This window comes from Scyliorhinus canicula, chromosome 8, assembly GCF_902713615.1.
Source record: "Scyliorhinus canicula chromosome 8, sScyCan1.1, whole genome shotgun sequence".
Lineage (NCBI taxonomy): Eukaryota > Metazoa > Chordata > Chondrichthyes > Carcharhiniformes > Scyliorhinidae > Scyliorhinus > Scyliorhinus canicula.
The window spans coordinates 145,951,810-145,977,330 of NC_052153.1; the positions used below are offsets into that span (position 1 = coordinate 145,951,810).

General features: G+C 42.7%; 1 protein-coding gene across 1 annotated transcript in view; it reads right to left on the bottom strand.

Annotated features, from left to right (window-relative positions):
* LOC119969926 (single-stranded DNA-binding protein 3-like) overlaps positions 1 to 25,521 on the bottom strand; it is a 483,574-nt gene that overhangs the window by 68,317 nt on the left and 389,736 nt on the right. Inside the window, exons 5-7 of the mRNA XM_038803895.1 lie at positions 22,167 to 22,256; positions 16,068 to 16,151; positions 12,534 to 12,593 (exon numbers count right to left, since the gene is read on the bottom strand). Coding sequence (XP_038659823.1) covers positions 12,534 to 12,593; positions 16,068 to 16,151; positions 22,167 to 22,256 — 234 coding nt within the window. The remainder of the gene's footprint in view (positions 1 to 12,533; positions 12,594 to 16,067; positions 16,152 to 22,166; positions 22,257 to 25,521) is intronic.

A 25,521-nucleotide genomic window follows, 5' to 3' on the forward strand; every position in this document is an offset into this window, starting at 1 on the left:
TGAGTTAGTTAATTAAAATATAGTGTAGCTAAAATAGTGTAACTAAAATACACTTTCAGACTGCTCTCAATTAATTTCAGTAGCAATATAGAAAAACTATTAACATGAGGAGAAAGCTTCTCGTATTTATCGCAATATGATAAATCCATTACTTGTGTACCTGGTAAGACTCGTTAATAAAAATGTTCTAGTCACAAACTTTATGCTTTTCAGTCTCTGGACCACCAACATTATCATCAAGCAGTTAAGGATAAAGATATGTGATTAATAAAGAATGTTTAGTTTTGAATTCCATTGGTTTTCCAAAACAAATTTTTTTCATCTGCAACTGTGGTTGATTAAACATAATCTGTAAAATGACAATACATTAACAGGTTATTCTTTCATTTTTTTCTAAACTCCTTGCAAATTGATCTGATTTAGGGGATCACCTCATAGTTTGGTGAGCAGAACCTGCACATTATTTTTCATATGATTATAGTACCCCAACAGTGCAGGCCATTCAACCCATGGAGTCTGCACCAAACCACCGAAACAGCACCCCACCTGGACCCATTCTTCTCCCCCCCATCCCCCGCAACCCCCAAACCCCTTAACCTAACCTACACATCCTTGGACACAAAGCGGCAATTTATCATGGCCAATCCACATAACCTGCACATCTTTAGACTTAATACATTTCAGCTCAGTTTCTTTATGCCCCCATCAGAATATGTAATGTTGGTGTTTTTAGCGTTATTAATTTTGCAACACTAGTTTCTGTACATTCAGCAAACATGGGTGCCCCCCATGGGGGGGGGGGGGGGGGGGGGGGGGGGGGGAGAATTTGAACATAACTCACTGGTTGGGAAACTGGCACTCCCGGTGCAATGCTGGTTTTATCTCCTACTTGGGTGTAAAGCTGGTGTTCGTCTACTCCAAAAGTTTCCCAGCCAGTCGTTATGATGGAATTATCCCTCACTATTCTAAAATGTTATGGATTGGCAAAACCTTTTGCCGAGTGTTTGTGTTTTTAAATGAAGGCCCAACACAAAAGGAATATATTCCGATAGCACTTACAGTAGTGCAAAGAATTTACACTGTCTGTTTGTAATCACTTAGTTGAAAAGTATTAAAACATTTGCACAGATGTTTTTGTTATTCCCTTTCATGGGCCAGTACTTTGTGTCCCATATCTATTAACAGGAAGGAAACTGGATTCAAAATGAACTGCTGTAGTTAGAATGAATTGCTTTATTATGTTCTTGATCTCTTCTGTTTTTGAAATATCAGACTGCTTGTGAGACATCCAGCATTAGATGAGCAAACATTACCCCCAACTGATATTGGGAATCCCTTGGGCTGTATTTTCCTGTCCCCTGCAACGCCCCGCCCCACACCTCCACCCCCATGCTGACAGGGCTTGGAATCAATGGGGCTTGGAAAATAGGGGAAAGCAGAGGTATCCCGGCAGCCCAGGAAGTTTCATGTGGGTGGCACAGTAGTACTGTGGTTAGCACTGTTGCTTCACAGCGTCAGGGTCCCAGGTTCGATTCCAAGCTTGGATCACTGTCTGTGTAGAGTCTGCACAATCGCCCTGTGTCTGCGTGGCTTCCCTCCGGGTGCTCCGGTTTCCTTCCACAAGTCCCGAAAGATGTGCAGGTTAGGTGAATTGGACATTCTGAATTCTCCCTCAGTGTACACGAACAGGCGCCGGAGTGTGGCGACCAGGAGATTTTCACAGTAACTTCATTGCAGTGTTAATGTAAGCTTATTTGTGACACTACTAAAGATTATTATCATTATTAGCTTGGGAAGCAGACCAGCTGCCTGGCCTGGCAAGTGGGCAGCCAATTTACATGGCTAACACCCCACTTAGGGTGATTTAGCAACATCACTAACATTATATCAGTGGTTGAGAGGCCCCCACCATGCATGGAGACCGCCAGCTCATTGGAGGCTCAGGGCCTAGCGGAGCCAGAGACTCCAAGCCACAAAGAGTTGGCAGCATTCCGAGACAAACACGAAGACCAATCCAGTGGAGGGGTTCCCTTTCATTCCGATACATCTACCAGCCTGGATCCTATTTATTTGCTTGCTGCTGTGCAGACCAGTGTAACCAGCTCCATGTTAAGCCCTCAGCTGGGCCCACCACTCTTGGTGGGGCTACTGTGGTTTCAGAACCGGTGGCCTTCTGACATGAGCCGGTGCCATCTAATTACGGCCAATTTGGAAACTGACTCTGCCCTCAGGCCGGTATCCCCAGTTGGTCTCAATGTTGTGTTCTCAAAATTTGTGGCAAATTTTAACTGAGTGGAGTCGGCAGTCCCTGCCTTAAAATGCTTCCATAGCAACCAATGCTTCCCTCAACCTGGCAACTACCTGAGGCTGAAACAGACCTCAAGATGAATGTCTGACCACATATCCGCACCATAATTCGGGCCATCTATTGCCACCTCTGTGGCATTGCTCAACTCTGCTCCTTCCTCTGTTCATTTGCTGCTGAAATCCTCAACCATGCCCTTTTTAAAATCTCTCAACATTAGAATTCCAAGTTACTAGTGGTAAATCTCTACTTCCATAAACTTGGTCATTTAAAGCCTTGCTGCTGTGTCATAATTTTAACCAGATCTTCTTTGTCCATCATCCCTGAGTTGCAGATCTACATCGAATCCCAGTTCACCAACACCTCAATTTTAAAATTCTCAAAACCTGCTTTCAAATCCCTCCATGGACTAATGCCTACCTATTTCTGTAATCTACTCCAGCCCTCCGAGATATCGTGCTTCTCCAATCCTAACCTCTTGTGCACCATTAATCACTGCACCATTGGCAGCCACACCTTCAGCTGCCGAAGGCCCCAAGTTTTAGAAATTCTTTCCCTAAGCCTGTCATCCACTTTTCCTCCTTTATGACGCTCATTGAAACCTATCTCCTTGGCCAAGCTTTTGATAATTTCTCCCAATGTTGCCGATGTGATTCAGGGTCCAATTTTGTTTGATACACTCCTGTAGAGGAGCTTGGGATATTTTATGACATTAAAAGCGCTATATAAATACAAGTTGGTGTTTTAACCAAATGGAGTGATATTTTTTCAAAATCATCAGCTGGAACTTATGGAGCCCCACCAAACATGCTGGGTGGTGGGAAATTTGGTGGAATTGAGGTGGTGATATGCCTGGTGCCTTCCTGTCGCTGCTGGCATTTTACTAGCAGCAGGAAGATTGCGGATAGCCCTTAGGCCGATTAAGGTCCTTAAGTAGCAAACTAAGGATCACTACCTCCTTAGTGATAACAATCATCTCAAGGTCCTCACCTATCATAGCCTCATTTCTATCAGTCACTGGTATGTTATTTGTGTCTTCCACGGTGAAGACCGACCCAAAAACCTGTTCAGTTCCTCAGCCATTTCCACATCTCACATTATTAAGTCTCCCTTCTCATCCTCTAAAGGACCAATATTTACCTTAGCCACTCTTTTTTGTTTTATATATTTGGAGAAACTTTTACTATCGGTTTTTATATTCTGAGCAAGTTTACTCTCATAATCTATTTTACTCTTCTTTATAGCTTTTTTAGTAGCTTTCTGTTGCCCCCTAAAGATTTCCCAGTCCTCTAGTCTCCCACTAATCTTTGCCACTGTGTATGCTTTTTCCTTCAATTTGACACTCTCCCTTATTTCCTTAGATATCCACGGTCGATTTCCCCTCTTTCTACCGTCCTTCCATTTTGTTGGTATACATCTTTGCTGAGCACTGTGAAAAATTGCTTGGAAGGTTCTCCACTGTTCCTCAACTGTTTCACCATAAAGCCTTTGCTCTCAGTCTACCTTAGCTAGTTCTTCTCTCATCCCATTGTAATCTCCTTTGTTTAAGCACAAAACACGAGTGTTTGAGTTTACCTTCTCACCCTCCATCTGTATTTTAAATTCCACCATATTGTGATCGCTCCTTCCAAGAGGATCCCTAACTATGAGATTATTAATCAATCCTGTCTCATTACACAGGACCAGATCTAGGACCACTTGTTCCCATGTAGATTCCATTACATACTGTTCTAGGAAACTATCGCGGATACATTCTATAAACTCCTCCTCAAGGCTGCCTTGACCGACCTGCTTAAACCAATCAACATGTAGATTAAAATCCCCCATGATAACTGCTGTACCATTTCTACATGCATCAGTTATTTCTTTGTTTATTGCCTGCCCCACCATAATGTTGCTATTTGGTGGCCCATAGACTACTCCTATCAGTGACTTTTTCACCTTACTATTCCTGATTTCCACCCAAATGGATTCAACCTTATCCTCCATAGCACCGATGTCATCCCTTACTATTTCCCGGATGTAATCCTTAAATAACAGAGCTACACCACCTCCCTTACCATCCACTCTGTCCTTCCGAATAGTTTGATACCCTCGGATATTTAACTCCCAGTCGTGACCATCCTTTAACCATGTTTCAGTAATGGCCATTAAATCATAGTCATTCACGATGATTTGCGCCATCAACTCATTTACCTTATTCCGAATACTACGTGCATTCAGGTAAAGTACACTTATGTTGGCTTTTATACCTCTGTTTTGAATCTTAACACCTCAATCAGTAACCTTTCCTACGTTATATTTCCTCTTAACTTTTCTCCTAATTTTCCTTGTCGCTGAACCCATATCTTCATGTAACAACCTGCCATGTCGCTTACAATTTATGTTTTTACTTCCCGTTTTCTTCCTTTTAGTATTACTGGGCCTATTCACTGAGCTCCCCTCAGTCGCTGTACCTTGTACTGTCACCCTTTTTGATTTTTGACTATGTCTTCTCTGCCTTACACTTTCCCCCTTACTGCCTTTTGTTTGACGGGGTTGACTTTGATGGGACCGGAATATCCCATTGATAGCCAATGGCGAGCCGCCACGTGGACCGGGGCGGGGGAGGCGCGATAATTCTGGCCAGAGCTAACGTTTCAAATCCAATATGATTCAAATCCTTCTTCGAACAGAGGCAGGATCTCTTCTGTACTCAGTAGCGCCAGTGGAGAGGCAGTGGCTGCTGCTGGTACTGCACCCACCCAACGCCTCGGGTTTAGCTATCAAGGTACAGATGAGTGATGGTGGGAAGGGGATCTCAGGAAGGAGATTGAAGAAGTGGGGATCAGCAGAAAGAGCGTAGCGTGGCTTTCAGTAGATCCCTCACCTCCACTTTTCCAATGCCAGATCCCTCGATTAGGCATCAAATGCATTTCAATAAGGGAACCCCACCCCATTCCAGAGCCCGCAAACAAACACACCAGGGTTTGTCGTTCACCTTACAGGGTAATTCCCCCATTTACCATTTTTTAAATACCAATGGTGGTGTGATGAGGCCTTTAAGTGGGCATTAATTGCACAGTTAAGGACCTCAATTGGCAACAAGAAAAGAAGGTTGTCCACAGGCTTCAGTCGGGTGTTAATCAAGGTGGAGGCAGGAAGGTAGTGCGTACACAATGTACCCCCCCCCCACCTGATTAAATGCCCCCTGCCAATAATCTCGGCAATTCAACCCACATGCAATCTTCTTCTTTTAGACAGCGAGTACAAAGATACAACAGCTACAAAAGGAAAAATGGTAATGAGTAACGGATCACGAAAAGAAATTTCAGGAGAAGGAGAAAAAGTCAAAGTTTGAAGTTCGATGTTGAAGCAGATTAACAGAAGATGAGTTTTCACACCTGGCATCGGCACTGGTAAGGTTTTTGGGGTAAAAAATTCAAAGGTCGGGCCCGTACCAATTTTAAACTGCCAACATTCTCCCCGTGTCTGCGTCGGTTTCCTCCGGGTGCTCCGGTTTCCTCCCACAGTCCAAAGATGTGTAGGTTAGGTGGATTGGCCATGATAAATTGACCTTAGTTTCCAAAGAAAAATGTTAGGTGGGGTTACTGGGATAGGTTGGAAGTGTGGGCTTAAGTGGAGTGCTCTTTCCAAGGGTCAGTGCAGACTCGATGGACCGAATGGCCTCCTTCTGCTACTGTAAATTCTATTGAAAAAATTTTTTTAATTCAAGGAGTTCAGGCTGCAGAGTTTCCCACGTGTAGGTGGTAGAGTGGGGTTGAGAACAAAAGATTCTTACATTGAAAGGTGTTACAAATTGGTAATTCAACTTCATTTAACTAGACCATTAATTTAAGAACGTTGGGAGAGCATTCCGATACCATGAAGAATGGCGGAAAATTGTGGCGCGATGGGCACATTTGATGAAGACTCAGCGAACTGGAAATCATAAACAGAAAGATTCCATTATTATATGCAGCCAATAAGATTTTGGACAGGATTAAAATCTCTGTATTCCGAAATACAATCTGAAGCAAAACTTTCAATTTGTTAAGAAACTTGGTTCAGCCCAAGAAACCTGGGGATAAGATGTATAAAGAATTGGTTAATCTATTAGAAGACCATAATGCACCAAAGCCGTTAATTATTGCGGCGAGGTTTCGATTTTGTTGAAGGAATCTGTTAGAAAAGGAAAATACTGAGCAGTTCATCAAAACCCTTAAGCGGCTTGCAGAGGTTTTTGCATTTGGCGACTCATTAACGACACAGTTAGAGATTGGTCTGTGATGTGAAAAATGAGGGCATTGTGAGAAACGATATCTCAGTCTGAAGACTTCATTAGATATTGCCGTTTCAATGGAGCAATCACAGCTGGGAGCAAGCGCAAGGATCCATTAACTGGCTGCCACCCAGAAGAGGACTACCCAGCCACAGGCGTGTCATCACTGTGCAAAAAACAGGTCATTCACAGGCTGGTTGCTGCAGTAAGGGCAGCCAATGTAAAAATTGGAGTAGAACTGGCCACACAGCAAAAGCTTGTTGGAGAAAAATAATGTCTCCAGTGAAGAATGCTAAAAGCAAGTCACAGAACTCATTTAAAGGAAGGAACAAAATAAATTCAACTAAGAAAATTCACAAGAAGAAGAAAAAAAAACCAAAGTGAATCTTTAGCAATTAATTCTGATGAAGAATTGAAGCTGAATGTAATCTCAGTCCAGGGTGAGTCACACCGTTTTTGGGTAGTGCCAAAACTGAATGGACAACCTATCAAAATGGAGGTCGATATGGGGCTGACTTCTCCCTAACCCCTGAGACAATCTATAAATGGAAACTTAATCACTTGTCTATGAAACCAGCATATGTGATCTTGAGGAGCTGCACTGAAGACTCAGAGGGCGGGATTCTCCCAACGGGAGTCTAAGTGCCAACGCCGGATTAAAAACCGGAGTGTTTTACTCCGGTGTCGGCACCCGTTCCCAGAACCCTATTCTCCTCCCTCCATGGGGCTAGTAGGGGCGTCGTGCGATTTACGGGGGCGTCGTGCGATTTACGGGGGCGGGGCCTCGGTGCGGCATCAGAGGCTCGGCGCCGCATAAAAGACACGGCGACTTGGGTCCCGCGCATGCGCATTTGGGCCGCCGCCAACTAGCGCATACGTGGTGGCCGTCCTGCCCCAGGCCGCCCCGCACAAAAATGCGCATGGATCCAGGCTTGCAGGCGGAAGAAAGGAGGCCCACCAACAGAGAGGCCGGCCCGACGATCAGTGGGGCCCGATCGCGTACCAGGCCACATGTTCATGGTTGTTGTAGACGCACGCTCAAAATGGCCTGAGGTGGGGGCAGCACGATGGCACAGTGGTTAGCACAGCTGTCTCAAGGTGCCAAGGTCTCAAGTTCAATCCCGGCTCTGGACCACTGTCCGTGCAGAGTTTGCACATTCTTCCCGTGTTTGCATGGTGTCGCCCCCACAACCCAAAAGATGTGCAGGGTAGGTGGATTGGCCACGTTAAATTGCCCCTTAATTGGAAAAAGTGAATTGGGTACTCTAAAATTTAAAAGAAATGGCCTGAGGTGGTCGTAATAAAATAAACCACTGCGGAACAACCATTGAGAAATTTGGGGAGATTCAGAAAACCGGAGCATTTTGTGAGTGACGATGGGCCACAGTTTACAGCCCAAGAGTTTGAAGACTGCTTAAAGATGTGTGGAGTTCAACATATAAAATCAACACCTCACCACGATCCACAAATTGTTCTGCCAAAACGTTTGTCTAGTCCTTGAAGCATGCATTGAGAGCTTCCAAGGACCAAAGTTCATTTAATTTTGCGTGAACATTATTCCAGCAACATACCAGAATACAACACTTGCAACTCCACAAAGTTTTCCACTTAGCTGGCCAGCTGGTTTGTGATGCAGAGCAAGACCAGCAGCGCGGGTTCAATTCCCATATCGTTGTGGTTATTCATGAAGGTCTTCTCATCTCTGCCTTCTTAACCTTGTCCCTCGCCGGAGGCATGGTGATACTCAGGTTAAATCACCACCAGTCAGCTCTCCCCCTCAAAGGGGAAAGGAGCCTATGGTCATCTGAGACTATGGCAACTTTACTTTACAAAGACACAACAATGATCATTGCAGTAATTCATTTTAAGAAATCAGTAATAATTTATTCAGTGCATCTACTTATAAAATATTTCTTTGTTCACAGCCCCAAAAAAGGGAAAATATTACAAAAAAGGGCGCAATTCAGTGGACATGAAAAAAAGTCTGCTTTTGGGTGTGTTTGGCGGGGTATTTCTTCGTGGCTGAAAGTGCTGAGATTCAGCCTGCTATTTATTCATCAGCACTTTGCTAGTTTTTTAAATCTCAGAGTTATTCCCTGCCGAGGCCACACTTAAGTGATTTCCTGCACTGGCGACGAGATCCTCACAGATCAGGCATTCCCATTCCCACCCCCCCTACTTTCTAGACATCACCGCTTCACCCCCAACCTTCTAGTGGCCCCTGAAACCCCACTCTCTGATGGGCAAGACCCCACCGGGCTCGATCCCTGGCAGTGCCAACATGACACCTGGGTCCCTTGGCACTGACAGCCTGGTACCCTGGCAGTGCCCCGTGCACCCTGGTGGTGCGCCTGTCGGAGTGATAGGCTGGCAGTGCCAAGGTGCCCGAGTGCCGGGGTAGAGCCAGGATACCACCCTCCCCTCTTCCTGACCCGGTCAGCGGTTTCTAATGGCCTGTGAGACCCCCTGAGGTGCTGTCATACCTGGTCCACATTTGTGGAAACCAGAGCTAAATGGCATCCAGCTGAGGTCTCGCAGACGTGGCCGTTGAGTCCCGGGCACCAGGTCGAAGCGGTGTCCAGTTATTTAAATAAGCCTAATGGTTCATTCAAATATGCTGATCTGGATCACGTCCGGCGAGGGAGTGATCCAGATTACGCGGGGCAGAGCATGTCGGGTGACTCGTGATCGGCCTGGCGCCCGGCTCTTGCGGGATTCACCCGGTGGTTGAATCTCGCCCACGGTTATTGATTTAGCCTCACCCGCAATCAGAAATGACTATTGAAAGCATCAAGCCACAGGCAGAGTATTACAGGGCAACAGATGGCTCGCCACCCACTCACCCTCTGGAAACAAAGACGGCGTGGAGCTGATCCGCTCTGTGCCAGCCCACTCCACAGCCATACCCCACTGCGGGCAGGCTAAATTGGGGCAGCGAAGGACTTCCACACCTCACTGATGGATCAGCAGCTCCAACTGTCCTGGCAGCGGAAAGGAAGCAATAATGGGCAATGCCAAGATTTCAAGCAAGGCCAAGAAGGCAGCCCACGGCTCCTGGAGCGAGATGAGTCCAGAGGTCCAGGGTCTTGGGTGGGGAAGGTTTGGTCAGCTCAGGGAGGAGGGGGGCACGGGATCGGATGTGGTGCGTTTTATAGAGCAGGTGGGTAGGAAGAAAGGGGAGATATTGGGCGAAATCCTCCGACCCCCAGCAGGATCGGAGAATCGCCCGGGGCCACCGAAAATCCCGCCCCCGCCTTGTCCAGAATTCTCCCACCCGCAAAACTTCGGCGTGCCACCAACCCCACCGCCCGCCTCGGAGAATGGCGGGGGCCGGCGGGAGGCTACGGGTTTCTGTGCTGCCGTTATTCTCCGGCCCGGATGGGCCGAAGTCCCGCCGCTGAGAGGCCTCTCCCGCCGCCGTGGTTTGAACCACCTCTGTGCCGGCGGGATCGGCGGCGCGAGTGGGCCCCCAGGGTCCTGGGGGGGGGCGCGTGGCGATCTGACCCCGGGGGGTGCCCCCACGGTGGCCAGGCCCGCGATTGGGGCCCACCGATCGGCTGGCGGGCCAGAGCCGTGGGGGCACTCTTTTTCTTCCGCCGCCGCCACGGCCTCCACCATGGCGGAGGCGGAAGAGAATCCCCCAGGGCGCATGCGCCAGTGGTGACGTCAGCGTTAGCTGACGCACCGGCGCATGCGCGAACCGGCTAAGGCCTTTCGGCCAGCCCCGGCGCCGGGCGTCAAAGGCCGTTGTTGCCGGTTTTGGCGCCAGTCGGTGTGGTGCCAACCGCTCCGACGCAGGCCTAGCCCCTCAATGTGAGGGCTTGGCCCCTAAACGTGCGGAGAATTCCGCACCTTTGGGGAGGCCCGACGCCGGAGTGGTTGGCGCCACTCAGCTACACTGGGACCCCCCATCCCGCCGGGTAGGTAAAGAATTTTGCCCTTTGTCTGGTTTAAAAATATTTTTTATTCTCCTTTTTCACATTTTCTCACAATTTTACACCCAACAATAAACAATAATCAGTAACGAATGTAATGTCAATCCCCATATCAATAACAACATCCCATCCTCCCACCAAACCCCAGACATTGGCCCGCATGTAAACATAAACAAATGACAACAAGGAATCAGGAATCACCCATAGTCACCATTAACAACCCTCCCAGCCCCCAACCCCATTAATGTTCGATGTGATCCAATTCTCGAAAGTGCATAATGAATAACACCCATGAATTGTAGAACCCCTCCATCCTTCCCCTCAGTTCAGATTTGACCTTTTCAAGCGTCAAGAATTCCGGCAGGTCCCCCCACCATGCTAGGGCACAGGGTGGAGAGGTTTATTTCCATCCTAACAGGATCCGCCTTCGGGCGATTAATGAGGCGAAGACTACAACATCTGCCTCCGCGCCCGTTCCCAATCCCGAATATGGCCTCCTGGGGGCCCGGGTCCAGTTTCACGTGCACCACTTTAGAGATTACACTCCGTCAGATCCTTATCTTTCTTAAATGGCAGGGAAATCGATGTGTGCCCCAAAGTTTGTGGTAACACCCCCTTCCCTATCGCCTCCCCAAACATCCCCACCATCAGCAGTACCAGTTTATTTTTGAATTTTTTATAATATTCCACCGGAAACCCATCCGGCCCTGCCACCTTCCCCGACTGCATCCTTCCAATCGCATCTTTTATCTCCTGCTCCAATATCGCCCCCTCTAACCTAGCCCTGTCCATCTCCCCTAATTTTAGGTGCACCAGCCCATCCAGATATTCCTGCATCTCCTGGCCTTCCCCAGGTGGCTCTGACCTGTACAATCTCTCGTAGAATTCCTTAAAGACCTCGTTAATCTGTTCTGGAGCTACCACCAAATTCCCTGCCCTGTCCCGCACCTGGACAATTTCCCTTGCCGCTGCCTCCCTACGGAGCTGACCCGCCAATGTACGGCCCGCCTTCTCTCCATGCTCGTAAACTCCCCCCCTTGCTCGCCTCAATTGGCGTACCACTTTCCTGGTAGATAGTCAGTCAAAGCTCGCCTTGAGTTCCTTCCTCTTTTCCAACTGCGCTGGGTCCCTATCTTCTGCATACCTCCTGTCTACCTCCAGCATCTCATCTATTACCCACTGACGTTACAACCTCTCCTCTTTTTCTAGCCTAGCTTGAACGAGATCACCTCACCCCTCACCACTGCCTTTAAAGCCTCCCAGACAACCGCCTTTGACACCTCACCCGTGCAGTTTAAACCTACATAGTCCTCGATTACTTTTTCAATTTTGTCACAGAACCCTCGGTCCCCCAACAGTCCCGCATCTAACTTCCACCATGGTGGGAGATGCTGTCTTAAGGGTGGTGCTCTCCCCCCCCCCCCCACCTCCCCTCCCCCCACCTCCCCCCCCCCCTCCCCCCACCTCCCCCACCCTCCCCCCCGAAGTGCCAAAGATACATCCCCTGGCTGCCCTCCCACAAAGATAGTATCCCATTGTCCTTACTGCACTTGAAAAACTTTAAAATCAATTTTTTTAAAACAGCCTTCCCACTCCTGCCCCACTGCCCACACCAACCATTTCATGATCTGTGCAGAGTATTTTCAGGGTCAATTGGCTTGTTAACAAGTTAAGTTGGTCCCTAATTAATTATTTGAATATGGCAGGTAGGCTGCTGATTTCGGTACACATCCACCCCCCCACATTTTCAGGGTGAGCTCGGAGGTGGGTGGAAAGGTGATGAGGTGGGCACCTTCCCTACTTTATTTGTCCCCAGTGTATAATGTGTTTTGCAGTGTATAATGTGTTCTGTTTTTAGTTCATTTTCTGCAATAGTAGCACATAACAAAAAGTTTAAAAATAATAATAGATATTTCAACAGAACAAATGTCTGTAACGATATGGCAAATCGCATGGAGTATAACATTTCATATGATGCAACATAAATATGAAGGAGGCTTTTTAATATCATGCAGTAGAAATTAAATTTTACCTGGTTTGGTATTCTGAGGGGCGGCCTGGGGCCTCCTGGATAACGAGGTGACATGAAAGGCTGCAACAGGCAAATAATGGAAAAATGTGCTTTAAAATAAAAATAATTCAACTTCAGCACCATACTTATTTTAAAGTTACTAATTCCATTTTACGTTCTACTTTCACTGGGTCTTGTCTTCAAGAAAATTACCTTCAGGAGGGAAAGGGGCTATGAGATCATGGATCTTCAACATCTACTTTACTGCATTCATCCTCAAAATGATCACTGATCCAGCTCGTTTTCTTTTCTCACACAAATGGCAATATGTTACAGATCTGTCAGGGAGGTCAAGTTGCTGTGGCAACATGCAAGTTTACATGCATGTGGCAGTCTGAAGCTTTTGGAGAGGCTCCATTGCATTTTTAACTCAATTCTCTCCCACTATTACCACCTGCCAATGGTGTGCGTTAGATAGATTTGCAGGTTCATACTTGCACATGTTATGAGCGCACCTTTCCTGGCCATTATGTCTTGGGGTAAGCCTCGAACCAGAGTATCTGGCTGAGAGGCAGAGCTGCCTTACCACTGTGCCACCTAACCTCCATTTCTCCCACAAAATGGAAATGTATTCAACCAGGGAATCTCAACATCAATCATTATGGGGGTGACAAGCACACTCACAGTGAAAAGAAGCAAGCATCTTAATTGTTAAGTCAATAAGCCAAATGTGGTTAATTCATAGTGTCTAACACTCTCAGCTTTAACAGTTTGTGTTTTAAACAGCAAATAAATCTGTACAAATTGAAAATGTACAAAACCCAACAGTTATCTGCACATTTAAACTGTACAGCAAAAAACAAGTCAACATGCAAAATCAAAGGCGATTCAGTTGATTTGTAAATAGTTGTACCTCAAATGTTATTCACAACAACAACTACAAATCAAATACCATAAGCGAGATTTTCCAACATCCCCACCCCTCCTCCGGCATATTTTGAGGCAGCTGTCAACAGTTGTAATAATAATAACCAGATAATAATAATCTTTATTATTGTCACAAGTAGGCTTACATTAACACTGCAATAAAATCCCCTAGTCGCCACATTCCGGCACCTGTCCGGGTACACAGAGGGAGAATTCAGAATGTCCAATTTACCTAACAAGCATGTCTTTCGGGACTTGTGGAAGGAAACTGGAGCACACGGAGGAAACCCACGCAGACACGGGGAGAACGTGCAGACTCCGCACAGACAGTGACCCAAGCCCCAAATCGAACTTGGGACCCTGGCGCTGTGAAGCAACAGTGCTAACCACTCTGCTGCCGTGCCCCCCATTCAACGTCAGCACCATACGTATTTTAAAGTTACTAATTCCATTTTATGTTCCACTTTCACTTCATTGTTTGCACCCTACTACGCTCGGGAAGCTCACGGTGGGGGACTCGCGGGACTAGAAGATTCCACCCTGGGGAATGTCTGACAAATCCCAACCCAAGTAAATATGCTAATATATTCCTGGCTTGTTCACCGGACGGCAAGGCTAGCACTTATTGCAATAATTGTGGTCACTGTTTGGTACAATATCAGCCTTCTATATTCATTACCTGGACACACATCTTTGTCTTTTTGTACCTCTCAATTATTGTAAAAATCACAAGGAAAGACACATCAACAAGCTTGATGAACCTCAGGATGCTAGTTAATACTGACCATTCCAGTTCTGAGCTCACACAAATTTCTACACTAGAATCTAGACCATAAAAGTGATGTCAAGCAAGAGGGTCCACTGATACAAAGTGTCAATCATATTTTATTATATTTCAAATATTTATAATTTGTCTCTTCTAAATACTCAATCACATATATAGCAGTTTGCTTCATTGTACTGTATCACACAACTTTGCAGGTTTCTGATATCTTTTAAGACAAGTAATTAGAAGTGACATCTAGTGTTAACAAAATTATTTTCTAAAGGAACATTTAGTTTTAAAAGGAAACTAATTAGGCTGCTCACCCTCTCCATGTGAATTTAACTAATTGACAACTGACAAAAAAAATACACATGCTTTTTGTACAATATTTTTAATTTTTCATTAATTCAAAATGTAGTTGCCTAGAATAATAGGCATTCTTTAATAGATAATGTACAGTAGTTGAAAATTCACCTATGGATAATTACCTGCAACTGAGTAAATAGACAAGTAAAGTATTCCTGAAATTACATTCTACATATGGAGTCGCAGTTTAAAATAATTAGACACAAGAAAATATGCTATGTTAAAAATTCAAAATTAAAATGGCCAGCTCCATACTGAATGTACATTCAACTCTAAAATAGCAGGTTAAAATGCATTTAGGAAATGCATTTTTTTAATCTGTTAAGTTTTAAAATTGAACGACCATTTACAAACATAAAATCACAGCCTACTTTTTAAAACTTATTTTAAAGATGACCTTTCAAAAACATCGATAAAATGCTTTTTAGCACAGCACACCCTCAAACAAACCAATTTCCATTTGTTTCCAGTTGCTATCAGCACTCTGGGATCATCCAAGATTAGTTTCAAATATTATTGAACTCAGACCGAATAAACGACTGCCAACTGTTTTCTCAGAATCAGTGACAAACTGGGTAAGTTGCGAAGGCAAATAAAACCAGTTGCCGGTATTTTATTCTCAATTAAATAAATGCACATACATTTGAAAACCGACATGGTGTTAATTTCTTTGGCTTTTCAGCAGTAACCTGTTAAACAGGGCTTATTAGTGGCACAAGTTTAATCTTCAGTGAATATCCGATAGCTGGCGATTGAGTACAAGGTTTTTTGTGCACCCTTTGATACGCAGTGTTTGTTGCTGTGAAATACCAATCTTTAGTTGGATTTTAACTATTTGCTACTTATGAAAATATATAGTATTCTAGCATTAATTCTCACCAGAATTCAATGTTTGACAGGTTATTTTAAAGCTAGATACAGAGTTGCTAATTCTAAGTGTAAAAATTATTAGAAAGTTACTTCGAACAATGAACTGATACATGTCATATTAGGTTTGTTTGGCCCTTGTTCCGCACTGTAACCAATTACTTATTTGTCGATGTACTTTGTTGATTATTCTTTTTGTCTGCTGTGTACGTACTGTGTACATTCCCTTGGCCGCAGAAAAATACTTTTCACTGTACTTCGGTACATGTGACAATAATTCAATCAGTCAATCAATCAACTGATTGATCTGATAGAAGGGGAGGGCCCAGACATACTTAAAACAATGCAGCTGCTAATCTGGCCTGGAATAAGTTTTATGATGTTATGCGGGAAATTCATAGATCTGGGCCAGTGAGAAAAGTCAAAATTTCTCACGAAGCTGGAATAAGCATGCAGATCAATGAACATAAATCAGTGCAGCAAAAGAAAAGAAAAACTTTAAGAGCCAAATCATAACAATGCTGGAAGTGATGAATTAACAAGCTATAAGAACAAGTAAGTGCTATCAGAACTGGTAACTCAAACAACCTTTGTTTGTTTGTGCTGATTAGCTACTTGCGACTTCCTACCTGGCTGTGAGGTCCCATCATGGGATTGCTGGGGTTGTGTGGTGGAGGCTGTGCGTGTGGCGAGGGCTGTGAGCCTGGTGGCCCCTAGAGATAATTACAAACATAAATTAGCCAGCAGCATAACTATTAACAAAACAAAACCAGCTACGTCAAGAGTTTTTCAAATTGAAAATTGGTTATACTCTTTGAAAATCTTTTCATTCTTCAGCAGTTAAGTTTCATTAGAGTGAACAGCTAATTGCTCTGCCAATATGTGTTCCTACTTTCCTAAATTGTGGTAAAAATGTGCCACTGGGCTGAAACCAAATCATTAAATTCCTGAAATAAATTGCGATAAAATAAAGATGTACCGTACAAGTATTGTGTACAGACCATGTTCGACCAAACAATGAGATATGACGAATATAAATTTGATGACATTTGCATCACTTCTCACTGCTGGCTATAAGACACCTACATTTATTTCCAAATGTTTTCCAGTTTATGAAGCATAATCTCCCACTGAAACAATTTAAAAATCCCTCACCGTGCAATAAAATTATTTAGAAAACAAGATTAAATACCAAGATGACATTAGAATAGCTCACGAGTGGCATGGAGCTATTCTTTATCTTTCATGGGTGACTTTGAAGTCAGGATCTTTCACATTAAATTTGCGTATTGTATATTTCCAATTTAATTCCACTCAAGTTGATATAAATACTAAGCCAATATTTATCATAGTTGTAATACAAATCACAAGTGTTTCTTATTCTTTCTTCTCTTCTTTGGAGAAGGAAAAAAATCCACCCTGATGCACACTGACTGCTAATTGTCTCCTCCTTTTCCACCAGGCAAGCTTGACTCTACTCAGGAACGAGTGACAAACCCTATAGGTGCACTGATTTTCTTGACAACACAACTAAATTTAAATAACCTCAGTTTAGCGCAGGATCAACAGGAATCGAGGGTGTGCTGCTCTAAAATTATTCTCAATTGAATTACATTATTACATAATTACATGTAGTTTATTTGCAGAGTTGTGAATGATGAATAATTGGACATGGTCTCATAGCTATGATTTCCAACATAGCAAGTTGCACATCACAAGGGTGAGCCACCCAAATCAATTACCATGATTCCCCAAGCTGCACATAGAAATTAGGAAGAGGGGTTCAAATCGGCCCTCAGTCATATAGTGATGCATAGCTTTGGGGAAACAAATGATGGGAACAAAAATATTCCTTAATGGGGAAAAAAGTAAATGGTAAGGTCGAAGTATATTTCTGCTCATTTAAATACATTATATTAAACTGCATACCACTGCGGATCATAATTGCTATTGCATAATTTAATAATTCTGCTGTTTCACACATTCAAAGTACTGTCAACCCCACATATAATGAACACCAGTTTGGCATGCTAAATATTCATTATGTCTGAACATTCATTCAATGCAGGGCTGAAAGTATTTCTTAGTGCCTAAGGTTGCTAGCAATCATACAATTTATTCTAGCTAGGACATCTCCCATTCCTCCTTTTCAGTTCCTTTCATACCGATATACGAAGCTAGCAGTTACAATTTCCTTGCTCACCCATCGGACTGTCATTTAAATGGTACCCAGTTACTTGGGGTTGATGCTATCAATCACCTAGCACCTGGAAGCCCATGCTTATTCTTGTAGTCACAGTATAAAAGTGTAAGATTGCCCTTGTAACCAGTTCACTTTCACCCTCTTTTATGGGATATTTTAATCAATATTGCAGCATATATTTTCCAACTTGTATGATAATACATTGTGGATAGCACAATTGCTTCACAGCTCCAGGGTCCCAGGTTCAATTCCGGCTCGGAGTCTGCACATCCTCCCCGTGTGTGCGTGGGTTTCCTCCGGGTGCTCCGGTTTCCTCCCACTGTCCAAAGATGTGCAGGTTAGGTGGACTGGCCATGATAAATTGCTCTTAGTGTTGGGTGGGGTTACTGGGTTATGGGGATAGGGTGGAGGTGTTGACCTTGGGTAGGGTGCTCTTTCCAAGAGCCAGTGCAGACTCGATGGCCCGAATGGCCTCCTTCTGCACTGTAAATTCTATTTTAAAAATCGCATTGGAAATAGGTCGTTTATTTAGTGAAACTGAATAGAAATAGGTTTTCATTCACTGAATTCAAAGAGGGACACATCAAAATGATGGTTATTGTTGGGCATTCGTGAAACGGGTATGTTACACAAGGTTCCAATGCATCATGCATACAGCAACATGCTGATGTTCCAATATGCTTCATCAAAGAATAGTAATATATTCATTTTAATAATCCAATATTTATTAAAATGAAAAATTCTATATCCCTCCTGCACCATCAGGAAAGAGTCAAATCAAAGTTTTGCACTTTCGTAAAGATAACGAGGGGGTAATTATCCTCTTTTACTCTCAATCAACTCCTTACTTAGAATCATAGAATGGTTACAACAGAGGAGGCCATTCAGCCTGCCATGTCCATGCTAATTCTCTGAAAAAGCTATTCACTTTGTCTCATTCCCCTGCATTTACCTGTCACCCTGCAAATTGTTTCTCTATTTAGGTTATTATCCAATTCTCTTTTGCAAGCCTGGATTGAATCTGCCTTCAGCTCAATCTCAGGCATTGCCTTTCAGATACTAATTATTCACTGCGTAAAAAAGTTTTTCCTCATGTCGCCATTCTTCTTTTGCCAGTGATGCTAAATTGGTGTCCTCTAGTCCTCAATCCTCCCGTCAACGGGTACAATTTAAGAAGTGGACACAACATTCCAGATGAGGCCAAACCAGTGTTTTATACAGGCTTATCATAACTTCCTTGCATTTGTACTCTATGCCCCTATTAATAAAGCCCAGGATCCCATATGCTTTATTAACCTGTCCTTCCTCATTCAGTGATTCGTGTACATATACCCTTACGTCCCTTTGCTCCTGCATTCCCTCTAGAATTGTATGCTTTATTTTATAATACTTCTCCTCATTCTTCCTGCATATTTCTCAGCATTAAATTTCTTCGGCCCCTTGTCTGCCCATTCCACAAACCTGTCTCTGTCCTCTATAAGTTTATTGTTATCCTTCTCATAAGTCACAATACTTCCAAGTTTTGTGGCATGCACAAATTTTGAAATTGTGCTTTGTAGGTGGTTTCCTAGCCAGCTTCTTAGCTGAAAAATGATACCTCGTACAAGGGACCTGAACAACGGGAGGGAATCCTGCACTGTTGTGAGCAAGATAATTGCCAGCCCTATTCAAAAAGTATTCAACAGTACATAGCAAACAAAACAATTGCAAGCAAGTACTTGCAAAAATATGTGCACACATATCTGTTGTGTCCTGTATGTAAAGCAAACATATCACCTCATAACACTTATGGTCAGGGAGCTCAGCAAAATGTAAATGTTAATTAAGAATGTTAAATATATTGAATTAAATCTTGATTATAGTATGCTTAATGTTTGGTTATCTGAACAACATGAAGGAAGGAAAAAGGCCATTTACGTGTTTTTTTTTACTTGATGGAAAGAAGTAAATATATTGAGCTGAATATCACAATCCTACTAGCTACTCTATTAGTTTCTGTCTGTATACTCAAAGGAAGATCACCTTCCACTAGGAGGCAATAACACTCCACTAACCTAACAAGGAGCCAAATACAAACACATTCTAAATTTTACTACATTAAGCAGCGAATGTAAATATTAACCTATTTTGAAATGATATTTTTAATAACAAAACTACATTGAAAATCTGCAATGAAAAATCCAAGTCCTTATTCAGTTACAAAGAGTACTTATTATTCTATAAATTACTAAATACAAGAACATAGAAACAATCTGAGGTGCAATGGTAAACACTTGTGCTTTCAGAATTTTCAGCTGATGTGAGGATCTGAAGATGGGGGATGTGAAATAGATCCGTCATAGGTACAATGTATGCCCAATTTGTCTTTGTTTTACAAACCTACAGAACGGTAGCAACCGTGTAAGTATAAATAGCAAGAAGGTATCTATTTTCATCTCCATATAATAGCAAAATCTCAGGTCTTTTGCTATTGAAGATGTCTGGGGCTATGAAGCAAGACCTTTTGCATGACTGTGTTGAATGAGAACCTCCTGCTTGTATTAGCTGGAAGTCAAGACTCCGCGCATGCGTAGGTAGATAATTTAGCATCTTCTGGTGTACGATCTGACTCGGGTAGCTCTTAGTATAAACCCTGGGGGGAATTTTATTCAGTGCAAGTCATCCTGGCCTGCAAGGAATACAATCTAAAGAAGGGTCAAAAATAAAAACAGACCTTCTGTCAAATTCTGCATATTTTGAATTTAACTAATACATCAAGCCTGAACAAAATTTATTGTTAGCGATGCAGTGTAATTTTCCTTTCTTTCCTTTTTCATTTCTAGAAACAAAAGTGTAAAAAACTCCCATTTTCCATTTTTTTCTTACAGATTAAATTGGAAAAATTGAGCATTGCTAGATTAGTATGAATGATTGGCATGGATCCTGCCAGTTTTAGTTGAATAGAAAAAGCATTCAATGGATTGTTTCCCGGAGAAATAAACTAGGTTGCCACAAAACACTCTGGACAGCAAATAAACCAGACAGAAAATAAATAGTGAAACCCAAGGAGCATGACAAAATCATGAGAAAGAACCCACAATAAGGATCTACCGACCATGGCACATGGCATCTCTCTGCCTTTCTGCTTTTGAAAAATGTGGAGATGTCGGCGTTGGACTGGGGTGAGCACAGTAAGAAGTCTTACAACACCAGGTTAAAGTCCAACAAGTTTGCTTCAAATCACTAGCTTTCGGAGCACTGCTCCTTCCTCAGGTGAATGAAAAGGTATGTTCCAGAAACATATATATAGACAAAGTCAAAGCTAAGTTCAATTTATTTTTTGTGGAACAGGAAAAACAGGTGACCCCCTCCCCCAACGGCCTGTATTTTCAGACTTTCCTTTTTCCAGAGGCTAACCCTCCAGCACAATGTTGGAATTATCCTGGGACAGTGGTCTTCCCCAGAAAATTCTGGTGGATTACCAGTATAGGTCACTATACACTAACGAGGAGTGGCAACCACAGCTGATCTTTCCGACTTAATTCAATGGTAATGCTATAACCTGTAGTGTTACCCTGGTAAAGCTCAGCTCAGTCAGCATATACCAGAGATCAAAGCTGGAAGCTTGCTGGTCAGCATGGTTCAGCGACAGTACCTTTACAAGGCAGTTTCTTGTATTTTTTTGAAGATGGAAGCTTAACGTGTCTTCAATAAGATGAGAATTTATTGTTTTGGAATTAATTTTTAATTTTGCATGTGAATAATTGATGAATTAAACTCTATTTTTTTCTCTCTAGCTCAGAGTGACAGGGAAATGATGTCCATCACTCTACTGCCCATGAAGCCAGGTTCAGTTACAAATGGGCAGGAACGTCTGTTTGTAATCTGGTCAGAATATTTTCAAAATGGCAACACTAACAGGGTTAGCACAGTCGAACTTTGGTTTGAAGAGACATTTTTGTGTATTGTAGGAGCACTAGAAATTCTACCAATAATATTCCCAATTTAGGCGATATCGTTCCTTTAGAAACAAAAATACATATATATCAGAATGATTATTAGAAAATTGAGATGTACAATTCAATGTGTTTGTGGTTATTGAGTTCACAGAAGCAGCCACATGGCACCCATTGGGAATGAAAGGTTTATTTACAGAGATACAAAAAGACTATGTACACAGGACCTGGGTGAGACTACCACCCTACTCACACTCGGGCTGGGCTTAAGTACTCTGGTTTACTCTCCTGCTGATAAGGGGGTTCCGTCCCTCAGGGGAAGCTCATACACCACGAGACTCACGGGAGCCTAATCGACTCAGTCCCATGGTTCCCGTACGGGTTACAACAGTGGTTTAATTTAAATCTCATAAAAACCCACCCAACTTTATGCATGTAACCCTAGGCGTTTCAGCGTCAACCATCTGCTTCAAATGGAATATATTTTTCAGTGATAATTTAGAGGGATTCTACACAGGTCTCTTATTCTTATTTTGGAAATCACTTAGTCATAAGAAAAGCCTTTTCCTATTGCTTAAGTCTCTTATTACCTGAAAGAATCCCGGTGGTACCGGGCCTACTGGCATTCCGTCTCCTGGGGGAATGTTTCCTAGTACTGGACTGGGAGCTGCGGCTGCACTCTGAAAAGAAAGGCAACTCCTGTGACATTACATCCTGTAACAAGGAATTGGCATACTTCCTAAGTGTAAAGAATAAAATAACACATACTCTGAATCAATTCAACTTATGACAAAAACAAATCTAAATATAACTTCTATGTGTAGCAAGTGTTTACACAGACATATCAAAATTATAACTATATTTAAAAATTGAGATGCTTATTTGAAAAACAGGCTAATCTTCTTTACTATGAATGACTGGTTTTGCTAATGATTAGTGCGACCTAAATCATTTAATAAGTTTGCACATCTGAGAATTTTACCAGATAACGCACTATCTACCATAGTCACAAAATAACATCTCCAATTGTGCAATACAACTACTGGAGTGGAAGATTTGGGTATGTGTGAAATGAAGAGCCAGTGTAACATTCAGTAAGTCTGGTATGTTATCGTGAAAGTGAAAGTGTCCTCCTACATGGGTAGAGTGCTCATTCAAAAGGTAGGTGCAGACTTAATGGGCTGAATGGCCTCCTTCTGCACTGTAGGGATTTTATCATCTTGCTGTACATAGAAGTAATGTATAATGGCAAGTTGTAGTTTCTTCGGTAAAACCAAAATTCCTGAGGTATTCCCAGATTTGGAGGTAACTGAATATGTCTTTTTCAGAGTTTACCACCTCTTAAAAGCCAAAATACTGTCCTGTGTGTTCCAAGTGGCCACATTTTAATAATACCTTTCTCTTGCCAAAGTATGAAACTATTTGAGGCTCAAGCTTCTGAAAGTTCACTGTTCTGGCAGATGGGAAATAGGGCTGACAGGCCACAAAATATTTTCAGCAAGTTTCTGGCTTTGAAGGTAGATGTCACCATGCATTCAATTCAATCAATTGTTTTTTTGGGGGGGACATCAATGATAATGTAAATGGGGGGATGGGGAGGGGGAAGCTCCAGTTTCAGGACTGTCACATTTAATGATGGAAGACTGCATTCCTGTAGAAATAATTGTACAGAATATGATAATGTCGAAAAGGTTGGGAGATATTGTGCCCTCACTGTTTCAGTTTAGTTTTAGTCTTAATATCAATCTATTAGTGCAGTCAATATGCATGTTTGTGTCCTAAAAGTGCGGACTATGATGCCCAGATTGATATCATGCTTACAAAGAAGCAGAAGAGAGTATATTCATCTGTCAGTATTTAACCAGCAGGAAGATGAGCATGGTATTCCTATGTACTGATAAATTACTGAGAGATATCTATAATTGACAAGGATCCTTCACAACAGACCTCTTCAAACTTGAATCATAGAAATATACAGCATGAAAAGAGGCCATTCGGTCTACTGTGTTCATGCTGGCCAACAAATAGCCATTCAGCTTTTAGGTTAATAGCCAACACAAACAGAATTCCTGATGATATAGTTGTTTTGGACATGGAGGAAATGTTTGACAAAAATCACATTTAATAGATATCTAACTCAAATTTTAAGAGGTAGCAATCCAGTTGAGAAGTAATAGAAAATGTCAAACTGGGGGGAAGGAAATTTTGAGGGTGGGAGAGAGTTGGGGACTGACGTCGAGTGGTGTCCTGAACAAAGCAGTGCTTAAATCCCAATGTTCCTCGTGTATAGGAATAATCCCTGGATTCCAAACTTAAATGTAAACTTTTAACAATTGCTGACAACATCGAATGAGAGAGAGCAATCAAGACAGTGATTGGAAAACATATAGATTGGTTTAGATCAATTTTGAAATTGGACAGGCAGAGAGCAAATGAAATGTAACAGAGAAACATAAAGCTGTGCACATTGATTGATATTGCAATGAACTAATTTTTGATGAGTTGAACTAATGGGAAAACAAAGAAAGAAACCAAGGACTAATAGTATATTCACTGTCCTGAATTTTACACTCCCCTCAGCGGGTTTAGAGGCGGGGTGGGGGGGGGGGGGGGGGAGGGGGGAGGAGTGTTGACCCAGCTACTGATGGGCAAATTCATTGAAGCATTAGGAAATCCTCAGAAGACAAACTTCATAAATCTTTGTGGTGAACAGGTTGAGTCTCAGGATCTCCTAGGTTACAAATCTTTTATCTCCAAGTGGGCCTTCTTTAGAAAAATTGGGGAATCCATAAACTTTGAATCATCGCATTGAAATGATGCGGGGGTGACATGGGAAGTTATCTCGGCATTGACCTGAATCCTGTCAAGGGGCCCTGAATTCTGAGGCATATAAGGCATTGTAGAAGTCAGCAAAATCTTAGTTGATCATCACAGAATCAGAGGAGCATTTGCCATCCGTTTTCCTGACTATTGCAATTTCTTTGCCTTGGGTCTATTTATGCAAGGAGCATGCAAGAAGCTTTCACAGTTCACCATCCTGTTCACAGTATTTAGGTCTGGTGTAGCTGAGCTGCTTTGCTGTGCCTGCTGATAACAGACTACTTAACTCTCTTCTGGTTTGGATTAGGGCTCTTTCTATGCTCTCTGACTGGCACTTCCTGTAGCGACTCAATTTTTGAAAATGTTATCACCTTTATGTAAAAAAAAATTTCATGGAATTGACATCACTGCCGAGACCAGATGGCATTATGTGGGGCTGATTTATAAAATTCACTCTTAAAATTAAAGTGCTACTTATTTGATGAAAACTATAAAAGAAGTACATTATAGCAAACTGTGATCTGTGATCTATTCTAAGTTATGGTGGAAATGATAAATGACTACCTGCAACTTATGAGATGATAGATTGAATAAATAGCAAGGAGGAAAAGAAGTTCATCATACAGGTGTCATAATTACAATCAATTCTGTACTCTAACATGTTTTAAGTAACTTAAAAATGTTCAATTACAAAGGCAACTGCATGTGCAGTTTTTTTTCAGACATAGGGATGGTATTTCAAGCATCGTTCAAGATCACAAGTATGCGCAGATAAGAATGGCAACGGCGCCCATCCTAGCTCACCCTGCAGGAAGAACTACAGTCCCAGTCTATCCACCCATCCAACTCTATCAGCCATTGTATCCAACTACTTATCAAAGAAATCCACTGTTTTATCCTTCGCATCTCTACCCAGAAGTCTACTCTGCTATCGATCATATTTCACGTGAAAAATCTCCAAGCATTATTTTGAAATACTTTGCAGCAATGTCCCCTTTTTATGCTCTCATTGTTTCATTTGAAGAGTTATTCTGAATCTGTTTCCAAAACTTTTACCACCTTAAATTGCTACATGCAATCCACTCTCAGTTGTCTTTCTTTCTGAACAAAGATATCTTTCAGTCA